Raw genomic sequence first — 12,086 nt, 5'->3', positions numbered from 1 at the left:
GAATTAGGGGAGGAGCATTCCAGGTGGTGGAAACAGCAAGTGCAAAGGCCCTGAGGCAGGAAAGGTCTTGGCTTTGTCTGACAATAACAGAAGACCATGTGTCTGGAGGGCCACGAGTGAGGCAGATAGTAAAAGGAGATGAGGCTGGAGGGGTGGACAGGGACCTCAGGGGCCAGTGGTAGGAGGCTGACTTTTAATAAGTGCATCTGGAACCCACCGGTGGGTCTTTAGCAGGAGAGCAACACAGGGTGCTTCCCCTGCAGGGGCAGTGGGGAGACTGGCCAGAAGGGGGCAGAGTGGAAGTGGGGGGCTGGCTGGGAGCTGCCCAGGTATTCAGGTGAAAGATTCAGGAAGTGGAGGTGGTTCAGAGCAGACACAGCAGAAATGCATATTGTGGGAGGAATAGACAGGCCTTGAGGATGGACTGGAGGTAGGGGTGAGTGAGAGAGGAACCCAGGGTCCCGGCCTGAGCAGCCTGTCATCACTCACAGTGGCTTCCCTTCTGGCCTGTGCCATACATACCTGCTGTGCTTTGGGGACTCAGGTCTGACTCTTTGGGGCTCCATTATGAGAGGTTAAAGCCCAGAAAAGTGGAACAAGAGGCCAGACAGGGGAACTGGATTGCCCACTTCATGCCTTAAAGTGCTTAGTCAGTGGCTTCTCAGTCTCAGTTGGTTAACCTGAGCTCCTTGAGTTCAGTCTTGGCAATTGATTCATCGTTTCCCAAATCCTCCAAGATGATGTCTGGTGTGTAGGGAGGGGTTAGGACTTCTGGGAATAAGAAAGTGGGCCTCGCAGGCCTCCATGGTCAGGGGTGGGGTTCACTTGAGCTCTGCTCTGTGGCTTCTAGCCTGGAGGGAGGGTCCTCCAGGCTGAAGGGGAGGTGGGACACTGAGGTTCCTCACTTAGATGTCTCGGTGGGGGAGGAGGCTGCTGGGCAGGATGAGCCCCGGCTGCACCGAGACGTCTGTAGTGTGGCCCTGCACGCAGAGCCTAGTCTGCAGAAAGCCCATGGGTCTCCCTCCCCTGCTTGCCCCCAGGAACCTTCTGCTCCAAGTGTGGTGACAGGAGCCCAGAAGTCCTCCATGAGGGAAGGAGAAGGGACTGTATTAGTTTCCCAGGGCTGCCATAACAATGTATGACAGACTGGGCAGCTTAAACAACTGAAATGTGTTCTTTCACAGTTCTGGAGGCTGGAAGTCCAAGATCAAGGTGTCAGTAGGGTTGGTTCCTTCAGTCTTCTCCCTGTGTCTTCACATGGTCTCCCCTTTGTGCTTGTCTGTCCTAATTTCTTCATCTTATAAAGATGCCAGTCAATTGTGAGATGGGAATTGACATATATACACTCTTGAAACTATGTCTAAAATAGATAACTGGTGAGAGCCTACTGTGAACTCTGATTAGTGATCTGTGGTGACCTAAATGGAAAGGAAGGCAAAAAAAGAGGGGATATATCTATATGTGTAGCTGATTCACTTTACAGTGGAAACTAACACAACATTGTAAAAGCAACTATACTCCAATAAAAATTAATTTAAAAAAAAGAGACACTAGTCGTATTGGGTAGTACTCACCCATATGACCTGTTTAAGCCTTAATTGCCTTTTTAAAGGCCCCATCTCCAACCACGGTCACATTCTGAGGTACTGGGGGTTAGAACCTCAACCTATGAATTTGGAGGGGACACAATTCAGCCCATAACAGGATCTCAGGAGACAGCCCGTGGGCCTGCACATAGCTGTCACAGGAGGGTGAAAGAGACCTGCAGCAGTGCATGTGCACTGTCATCAAGACTGGGTGGAGTGGGGGGTTGGGACCCGGGCCAGTGAAAAGGGCCCAGGTCAGCAGGGGTGACTCTCAGACCAGATAGAACCAGACCTGTGACCTTAATCATTAAGCTGTGCTTGTTCCAAACAACCTCATTAGTCCCCCTGCTGGGATGAACCACCCAAAGGGCAGGGGGGCTTTGAGGCTAATGTTGGCCCCATGGGTGTCCTTTTAGGGCCCAGCCCGCTGCTAAGCACATTGCAGGCCCTTTGCAAAAACATCTCCTGGTTGTTTGTGAAACACCCTGTGGACACCCAGGGGCACCGCTCATCCTTATGCCATTTGGGGATTTCCAAGCACCCGCTATAAGGAGTTTCATCTGAACCTCAAACATGCCTGGGAGGTCAGCAGGGGGTTCTTGGCGGGGCTTCTGTTTGGATTTACAGAGATTTCCTGGGTACCTCTCTGGGTCAGGCATGAAATGCTTCCAGTTTGGTGGGGAAATGTCAGACCCATGAACAGACCAATTCAATATGGCGAGAGGTCGGTCCTGGGGCTTTGGGAGCAAGAGACAGAGCACTTCTTCCCAAATGTGTTTGGGAGGAAGTGACCTGAGCTGGCGCTTTTAAAATTTATTGTGAAAAACCAAATTCATAGACATACATGCTTTAAAAAGTGGAAGAGTCCTACCCAGTTTACAACAAAATTAGAGCTGCCTTGCTCTACCTGACCCCCACTCTGGTTTTTCCCTCCAGTGTCCATTTTCACCCCACTTAGAAGTTTCTTCTGGCGTTTGTTGCCACGTCATTAAATGACATGCTTATCCTACTGTTTCTTGCTTACTCTGGGAGATGAGAGTTCAGGTTTCCGGTATCCTTCTTGCCTCACACCCACTTCCCGCCTTCCCAAAACAGGGATAGGAATGGAATTCTTATTTGCTCTTTGCCTCATTATGACCTAAGTTCTAATTATTCACACTGAAGCCATGCACACGTCTATGCCTCTGTTTCTGTTCTTGACATCGTTTCATTTTCCTTGGAACCAATAATTCCTCTAGTAATGATGAGTTTTCTGTGTCCCAATCTATCACCTGTTTTCCAGCAGAAGTGTAACTCCCCTCTCAGGACGTTCAAGCCCTCCCCAGGCTCTCTCCTTGCTTAGGCCTAGGCTGCTTGCTCCCGCTTCTACGTGGCCGTCATGCTGGGCATTCCCCTTGCCTCTCTGCTGCACTGAATTACCTGGATCTGTCTCTTTCTTGGTTTTGTCCCTTGTTTTGGCAGAGGGCATCATCTTGTCACTCTCATGCATAGGAGTACATTTTTTTTTTAAAGAACTTGCATGTCTGAATAATGTTCTGTTTTGTTTTCATGCCTTGTTTGGGCGTAGAATTCTAGGTGGGGCAGAATTTTCTGTCTGAATTTGAAGACACAAGAGTCTTGCTTCTGGTATTGCTGTTGAGAAGTTTAATGCTCTTCTGATTTCTGTTCCTGTTTCTTGTCCCCACTCCCTTTTGGAAGCTTTTGGGATTTTCTTTTTGTCCCTGGTCTTCTGAAATGTCATGACTCTGTGTCCTGGTGGATCTGCTTTCATCCATTGTTCTAGGCCAGAGCTGTCCAATCCACCTTTCTGCGCTGATAAAAATGCTCTCTACCTGTGTTGTTCAATACTGTGGCCTCCAGCTGCTTGAGGCTACTGAGCACTTGAAATCTGGCTGATGTGACCAAGGAACTGCTTGTCTGGTTTTATCTAATTTTAAGTAATTTATATTTAAATTTAATTAGCCATATGTGACTAGGAGCTACCATGTTGGATAGAGCACTTCAATGACCTTTCAGTATGGAGACTCTTGCCCTTTGGTTCTGGGAAGTTTTCTTGAATTATTTATTTAAGTTTTAAAAATTATCTGTTCTGAAACCCCTATTGGTCAGATGATGAAACTCCTGCAATGGTTCTTTATTTTTCTTATTTTTTCTCTCCCATTTTCCATCTTTGTCTCTATTTTTCTTTTGGAGTGAATCATTTAACTTCACTTTCATACCTTTCAATGGGATGCTACATCTTGTGTTATTTTTATTTCTATGAGCGCCTTTTTGCTCTCCGTTCTGATTTCACATCAGCACGGGACTCAGGCCACTGTGACTGTTTTCCAAAGCTCCCTTCCTCCTCCCACATTGCTTCTGTTCCTCTGAGCTCCTTTTTCTGTTCATTTGGATCTTTCCCTTTAATGCTGGCTAGTCCTTGCCTGTCTGCTTGTATTTGAGGATGTATGGGAGTTGTCAGTGGTGGGCTTCAGTGTAGAGCTATCTGGCTGGAGGATCCCTGAATATCAGGGTCTGTAGATCCTTTGGGCTGTTCAGCTTCCCAAGAAGGAATTCCCTAGTCTTCTGCCCAGGAGACGGAGGGTGGTGGAAATCTCATGACTCCTTCTGCTTTCAGTAATGCATCCTGACATCCTCTCTGCCAGGTGTCTCCAAGTCCAGAGTGCGTCCACTTCAACATGTGCAGAGAATATCCCCCAGTCTCCTACAGGCTAGGGGAGGCGGCCATAATAAAGTAACACAAGCTGGGTGGCTTAAAACAATAGAAATTTATTGTCTCACAGTTCTGCAGGCCAGAAGCTCGGGGTCAGGGTGTCAGCAGGGTTGGTTCTTCGTGGAGGCTCTGAGGGAGGATCTGCTCGATACCTCTTCCTAGTTTCTGGTGATTGCTGGAAATCCTTGGTGTCCTTGGCTCATGGCAGCATCACTTCAGTCTCTGCCTCCATCTTCATATTGCTTCCTTCTCTCTGTGTGTGTCTGTGTGTCTCTTCAATCATTGAATTAGGGCCCACTCTACTCCAGTATAACCTCATCTTACTTACCTAATTACATCTGAAAGTCCTATTTCCAAATAGGACTATTCTGAAATTGCTGGGGGGCATGAATTTTGGGGGAACATTATTCAATCAAGTACAAGAGGGAAGTCTAATACTTTATTACATAGGCTTTAAACAGTCCTCTGTTTTCACCCTCACTTAACACTTCCAGTTACAGAGGTACCTGGTGCATGCAGTTCCTGACTCTTTCTGGCCTCCAGCGGCGTGGTCCTGTTTAATTCTGGTCTCCCGAGTGCTGTGGGCTCAGCTTCAGTTTTCTCTGCTCTGCCAAGTGAGTGCTTTCATGGCAGATACACAGTGGTCATGGGCATAGACTCTAGGGCCAGACCACCTGGGTTTGAAGCTTGGCTCTGTGGCTGTGTGACCTCGTCCAAGTGACCTAACTCCCCTGTGCCTGTAAAAAGGGAGTGATAATGAGAGAACCTTCTATGTACTGTTATTCTGAGGACTAAGGAGAGAACTTAGGAAGGTGTCTTGCACGAAGAGCTCTTGATGACGCTTGGCTACATCTACTTGTAGGTTCAAACAGTTGGTGGCTGTGGTCTCCTGTCTGGTTGTCTTTGTCCCTATGGATTTATGCCTTTTAAGAAAGCTCTTTAGGGACTTCCCTGGTGGCCCAGTGATGAAGACTCTGCGCTCCCAATGGAGGGGGCCTGGGTTTGATCACTGGTCAGGGAACTAGATCCCACATGCATGCTAAAACTAAGAGTTTGTGTGCCACAACTAAGGAGCCAGCGAACCACAACTAAGGAGCCTGCGAGCTGCAACTAAGACCTGGTGCAACCCAATAAAAATAAATATTTTAAAAATTATTAAAAAAAAGAAAGCTCTTTAGTGCATTTTATGGGGGCTTCAGGCAGCTTCAGAAGTAAATGCTTGTGTTAAACCCACCATGTTTAAGCTTCTGAGAGGAATCTTAAAGATGGAGAGGCATTCAGGAGGGAATAAGCAGGTGGAGCAGCCTGAGCAAAGGTGGGGAGGTGTGAGGTCACATGGGCTGTGCAGGGACCTGCAAAGACTCCAGTCTAATGCAGCATAAGGTCTGAGGCGGGGGGTCAGGGACACAGCTGGGGTGTCACCTGTCACCTAGATGAGGCACAGGCCGTGCGGGACTGTGGGAGGTGTCAGTCGGGGGCGCCCTGATTAGATGTGCAAAGGCTGCCCTGTGATAGGTGATCAGACAGGAAGCTGTGGTCATTGTCTAGGTCAGAAATGGTGAGGGTCTGCATGGGGGAGGGGAGTGAGAAGAGAGGAAATTTTTGAAAGATATTGAAACTCTTAAAAATATTGTTAGTTATTCCTTCCTAAAATTTTATTAAAAAATTCAAATACAGAAAATTTGAACAGAAAGATGGAAAAAATCTTATAGTAAACACCTATCTACCACCTTCTGGACTGAATAATTTGCATTTGCTTTCTCTGTTTCATCACCCATCTTCCCATCCCTCTATCCATCCATCAGCCCATTTCACTTTTTGACTCAGTTCAATGTACGTGCAGAATGAGAATACTTTACCCCTGAACACTGCAGCATGAGTGTCATTAACTAGATGAACCGTGATCACTAAATAAAACTGATCTACTGATACTATCTTTCTTTACAATTTTGATATTTTGTTCTTCCTAGTTTTTTTGCATTAATATTGATTTTTTTAAATAGTAGGTTAGAATATAATTTGTCTTGATCACAGATTTTTGGCAGTTTTCTGCTCAAGTGGAATACCTTACTTTCCTCGCCCTATTCCCTGCCCTGCCTGGAAGTCCTGACTGAATTTTATAAATACACTGTGTCTGTAAGGAGGGAGTGAGCTCTCCTTACTCCTGTTTTTGGTTCCTTTGGGATTTGTTTTTTCTGTGTCAACAATGCACTCACTTTGGGAATTTTTAGAAATAATTTCTGCCCCAGGGTAGGAGGAAGAGAGTGGGAGGGATTTCAACCCAGGGTCTTTGACATCCTACAGGGGTGGAGAGACCTGGGGCTTTAGGGCCTGCTTAGGGCCCTGAGCTCACACAGCTGGACAGACACCCCCAGCCCCAATTAGAATCCAGGAAATAATGTCCTGAACATTTATGACTCAGTGTCTCCACACACAGCAGGTGGTAAGAGGAGCCATTTAAACACGATCAATAAGAAGGAAAGGGCTTCCCTGGTGGCACAGTGGTTGAGAGTATGCCTGCCGATGCAGGGGACACGGGTTTGTGCCCTGGTCCGGGAAGATCACATATGCCGCGGAGCGGCTGCGCCCGTGAGCCATGGCCGCTGAGCCTGCGCGTCCGGAGCCTGTGCTCCGCGACGGGAGAGGCCACAAGAGTGAGAGGCCCGCGTACTCTCTGTTTCATCACCCATCTTCCCATCCCTCTATCCATCCATCAGCCCATTTCACTTTTTGACTCAGTTCAATGTACGTGCAGAATGAGAATACTTTACCCCTGAACACTGCAGCATGAGTGTCATTAACTAGATGAACCGTGATCACTAAATAAAACTGATCTACTGATACTATCTTTCTTTACAATTTTGATATTTTGTTCTTCCTAGTTTTTTTGCATTAATATTGATTTTTTTAAATAGTAGGTTAGAATATAATTTGTCTTGATCACAGATTTTTGGCAGTTTTCTGCTCAAGTGGAATACCTTACTTTCCTCGCCCTATTCCCTGCCCTGCCTGGAAGTCCTGACTGAATTTTATAAATACACTGTGTCTGTAAGGAGGGAGTGAGCTCTCCTTACTCCTGTTTTTGGTTCCTTTGGGATTTGTTTTTTCTGTGTCAACAATGCACTCACTTTGGGAATTTTTAGAAATAATTTCTGCCCCAGGGTAGGAGGAAGAGAGTGGGAGGGATTTCAACCCAGGGTCTTTGACATCCTACAGGGGTGGAGAGACCTGGGGCTTTAGGGCCTGCTTAGGGCCCTGAGCTCACACAGCTGGACAGACACCCCCAGCCCCAATTAGAATCCAGGAAATAATGTCCTGAACATTTATGACTCAGTGTCTCCACACACAGCAGGTGGTAAGAGGAGCCATTTAAACACGATCAATAAGAAGGAAAGGGCTTCCCTGGTGGCACAGTGGTTGAGAGTATGCCTGCCGATGCAGGGGACACGGGTTTGTGCCCTGGTCCGGGAAGATCACATATGCCGCGGAGCGGCTGCGCCCGTGAGCCATGGCCGCTGAGCCTGCGCGTCCGGAGCCTGTGCTCCGCGACGGGAGAGGCCACAAGAGTGAGAGGCCCGCGTACTACAAAAAAAAAAAAGAGAGAGACATGAAAGAACTTTATAAACTGTACTTTGCAGTAGAGATGTTAGTGGTTAGTTTATAATGATAAAGATTCTGGGATTGTGGAGAGAGTGAGCAGCCAGAGGAAGTCTTCCTCCTCTTCTTCCCTTTGCTGTAAAGTCTATGAAAGTGCTTCTGCTTCTGGGCATAGGGGAGGGGGTGTGTAGCGGGGCTTTCTGCATGGTGAGGTATGTGTGGGTCAGAAAGAGCATAGCCCTACCTTACCCCAGTCCCCACTGACAGGCTTGCTAGGAGGCCTTGCCTCGTCTCTAGGCTTGGGGCAGAGCGCTGGGTCACTACTGTCTCAGAGGACCTGGGCTCTAGACCCAGTCGTTCCACTAATTCTTGGGCAAGGATGGGCCTGGTAAAGTTAAGACCTTGGGTTATAAAACTAGAAGATCTAGGTTTGAATCCCAGCTCCGCTAGTAGTTAGTTATGTGTCCTTGGCTGTGGTCACGTAACCTTTCTGTGCTGCAGTTTGCTTATTTGTAAAAAAAGGGACACATATTTTGTAAGTTTAAGGTGTACAACATGCTGATTTGATACATGTATATATTGCAAAATGATTACCAAAATAAGGTTAGTTAACATATTCATCACCTCACATAATTACAGTTTGTGTGTGTGTGCGGTGAGGACATTTAAGATCTACTCTCTTAGTAACCTTCAAGACTATAATACAAAATTGTTAACTCAACTTTGATTTCTCAGGACTGAAAATGCAGATAAGCGAGGACACTGTGTTTCTTAGATCTATATAGTTACTTTAACTTGGTTGTACTGTACTATAATTACCTGTTTATTTGTCTCTGTCTTCGACCTGATTATTGTCTGCGTCTTAGTCGTATCTGTACCCTAAGCGCTGAGTACAGAGCTTTGAAAGTACATGCCGAGCCCATTAGTGCACAAATGAGTAGATGAGAGATGTGGGGTGGCACATGTCTTCCTTCACAATCTTAGTCTGTCAGACTTTTAAGTTAGGTGTGCCCTGCTGTGGAATGAAGGGGCACAAAGATCATGCCTTCTATTATTTCCCCTTGCAGAGCAAGGCCATTTGCATTGATTAGAACAGTGTACTTGCAAAATTTCAGTCCTAAACAATGACTAGCCTATCGCCTCTGGGATAGATTCCAATCAGCTGGACCAGGCCCTGAGGCGAATAGGGCAGCAGATGGTCCTGTAGGTTTAGTGAGAAAAATCATTGTAGCCCAGTATGTGTTTTAGAGGAAGATGAAGGCATATAGTTTCCACAATGGTTTTGTTTCCAAGAAGAATAAGAAAGGCTGTGGGTTTAGTTGAGTGAACTAAGTTGTCAGAAGTTATCAGATGACACCCCAGTCATCCCCTGTGGGATGTATTTTGTGTTCCTCTCAGTTGGGAACATAGAGAGGTGGATCCTACACACAAGACCCTAGTGTCCTCATGACCTGCACCTGTCTTTATTCTTGGTGAGGTGAGATAGAGTCCTTGGTCCTGGAGACCTGTGGCGGAGCTCCTGGGCAGGGGTAGCTGTGGAGGTAGGAGCCAGATTGTAACCAATTTGCTGCTGCAGCCTCGGGTCTCACTATTTCACATAGTGACCCTCATCGTGAAACAGCAAACGTTGAATACTGGCATTTCAGTGCAGAAGACTTGCCAATCTATCTTCATGTTAGCTTACATATGACATGTTGTGATCAATAGCTGTTGAGAAGCCACCTGCAGTCCCTGAGCCTCAGTTTCTGTATCTATAAACTGGGGATTGTATCATGACCCCACTTAACAGCGCCCAGAGAAGGTACCGAAAGAGGGCAGAAACGCATCAGAATTTGTGGGACTTTCTATGCTACTTTTCCTCAGGATCATCTTCTAGCTTCCCAGACTTGTCCTTTGTTGGTACTCAAGCTTGTATCCACTTCTCTCCTTCATGACCTCTCTGTAGGGCTCCATTATCCTAGAGGTTCCAGAGGTATGCTACATACTAACCTTGGTTGTGTGTCTCACTCCCTCCTCTGGGAAGCTGCTCTCAAGGTAGGGGACTGTATGGGCTTCTAGCCCCCAGCCCAGCACAATACCTGCACCTGACATTCACCCACTTGGCCTTGAATCAATGCGTGGATGAACAGATATATTCAGGCATTGTATTTCCACTGGCAGCTATGGATTTTAACAGGTGCCTCCTGGAGAAAGTCTGAACCCAAAGTTGACAAGCTATGATGGTAGAAATTTCATGTTGCATGACAAGGTCCCAAGGAAATAAAAAAGGCAGGTGACATAGTTGGGACTTACTATAATTTACCAATGAGACCTCTACCCACTCAGGCCAGTGTTGGGCAACCCTGGGGACTTTCAGGCCAGAGGGATGGAATGTATTGGCAAGAGGTGAGTGTCGCTTGCTCCAGAAGGACTGAAAATGAGAAGGATAAAGGGAGAAGGAAGTGCACAAACACAGCTTAAATGTCCTGTGTTCCTATTGAGTTTTAAGAACTTTTGAGGTTTTGTTTATCATATAATTCAGTTTCTCAGGCCAAGGAGATACAGCATTTTGGTCAGAGGGAAGACAATGAACCAGTGTAAATTTCAGACCCTCAGTCCTCTAATTTCTCCCATGAGGAATGGGGTGGGGGCTCACAGATGCCACTGACTTCTACTACAGACCTCCTCCTTAGTAACACCTTGCCACCCCTTAAATATTTTCCATCTAGTCAATGATAAGGAAGCATCTGCTCTGACCGCCCCCCTCCCCCCGCTTTGCCCCATAGAAAAACCTCATGTCTTTTTTATGGAGTCTTGTTTGCTGTATATGCCACATCACTGGTGGATAAGGAGGTTGGAGGTCCACTTGGTCACTCGGCTGCTTTCTCCGCTTCACTCCCTTCACTCTCATTGATTTTGCACTTGTGGCCTTTCCAGTGAGAGGGGGTCATTCTTTTGTTAAGAATCTGTGTAACTGCTGTCCACTGAAGGACCCTCTGAGGGGCGGGACAGGAAGACTGAATGGATACCCCTTGGTGCAGCCATCACCACATGGTCCATGTCTTGTCTCTCCTTTGGGGGCCCTCTTGTCAACAGAACCCTGATGGATCATCCTGAACGTGCAGTGATGGTGGCCAAGGCACAGCCAGGCCCTCTTGTTGTATTAGCAATACAGGAAGATGATGCGGTCACCAAATAGCCACAGGAAACAGATACACAGGGGCCCAGAGTTCTCACTACTACCAACTCAAGTCCACCGACCTTTCTGATGTCCATGCTGCAGAAAGCATTCTGCAAGGTACCAGGGGCATAAAGGTGACTAATACACAGACTGTAGCCCAAACTCTCAATCTCTTAAGGGAAATAGGTGTGGAAACCAACAATGGTTCTGGAGGATAGAAGGACAATAATAGAATTTGTGTGTGTGTGTGTGTGTGTGTGTGTGTGTGTGTGTGTGTGTGTGTTGGGGCGGGGGGGTGGGACACGACAAATCCAGAAGAGGAAGTGGTTATTCCTATTGTTTAGGGAAGCCTCTAAAACAATGTTCTTTCTGAGCTGGGATTTGAAGGATGAGTAGGTGTCTTATGGGGAAACAAGGATGTCTAGGCAGAGGAAACTGGTACAGATTAGTAGACCTAGCATGTCTGAAAGGTTTCAAGTTTTGGAGTTCAGGCAGTTACAGAGAAAAGGGCAGTTTAGAGGATATTTGTGGCTAGTGGTTTTATTTGAGTTTCTGTAACCTTTGAAATTACTGATAACACTGATTAAGTTGTTATTGAATGGCCACAGAATATGAAGTCAAGGGAGGTCAAACTGGACTGTCCGTGATGCTTTGCCAACTATCAAGGCAGGGAGAGCTCATGCAGGTGGAGCACAGGTAGCCCTTCTATTGGCTGCAGCTCCAGCTCCACCCCCTTTCCCAGGACATAAACATTTCAGCCTCAGTGAATCATCACTGGGTGTGAAAGGAAGCAGGCAGTCAAAGAGTAACACACGCAGCTGAAAAGAAACTCAGAGGAGAGAATCACCGAGGAAAGTGGCCATGGACCTGATCCCGAGCTTTTCCGTGGAAACCTGGGTTCTCCTGGCTACCAGCCTGGTACTCCTCTATCTGTGAGTATCTGTGATTCTGATCTCCTCTGTAACCTTGGACTTGGGGTGCTCATCAGGTCCCACTTTCCCTTTACTGTTTTTTTTTTTTTTTTTTTTTT

The 12,086-nt window shown here is 46.8% G+C and overlaps 1 protein-coding gene across 1 annotated transcript in view; it reads left to right on the top strand.

Moving 5' to 3' along the window:
* The first annotated feature begins 11,829 nt into the window (after positions 1–11,829).
* LOC103081108 (cytochrome P450 3A29-like) overlaps positions 11,830–12,086 on the top strand; it is a 41,985-nt gene continuing 41,728 nt past the window's right edge. Inside the window, exon 1 of the mRNA XM_007468879.1 lies at positions 11,830–11,988. Coding sequence (XP_007468941.1) covers positions 11,918–11,988 — 71 coding nt within the window. The 5' untranslated portion in view covers positions 11,830–11,917. The remainder of the gene's footprint in view (positions 11,989–12,086) is intronic.

The sequence above is a fragment of the Lipotes vexillifer genome, unplaced genomic scaffold (genome assembly GCF_000442215.2).
Source record: "Lipotes vexillifer unplaced genomic scaffold, Lipotes_vexillifer_v1.1 scaffold12, whole genome shotgun sequence".
Lineage (NCBI taxonomy): Eukaryota > Metazoa > Chordata > Mammalia > Artiodactyla > Lipotidae > Lipotes > Lipotes vexillifer.
The sequence above is the reverse complement of the archived record's forward strand: the minus strand, read 5'-3'. Positions and strand labels throughout refer to the sequence as shown.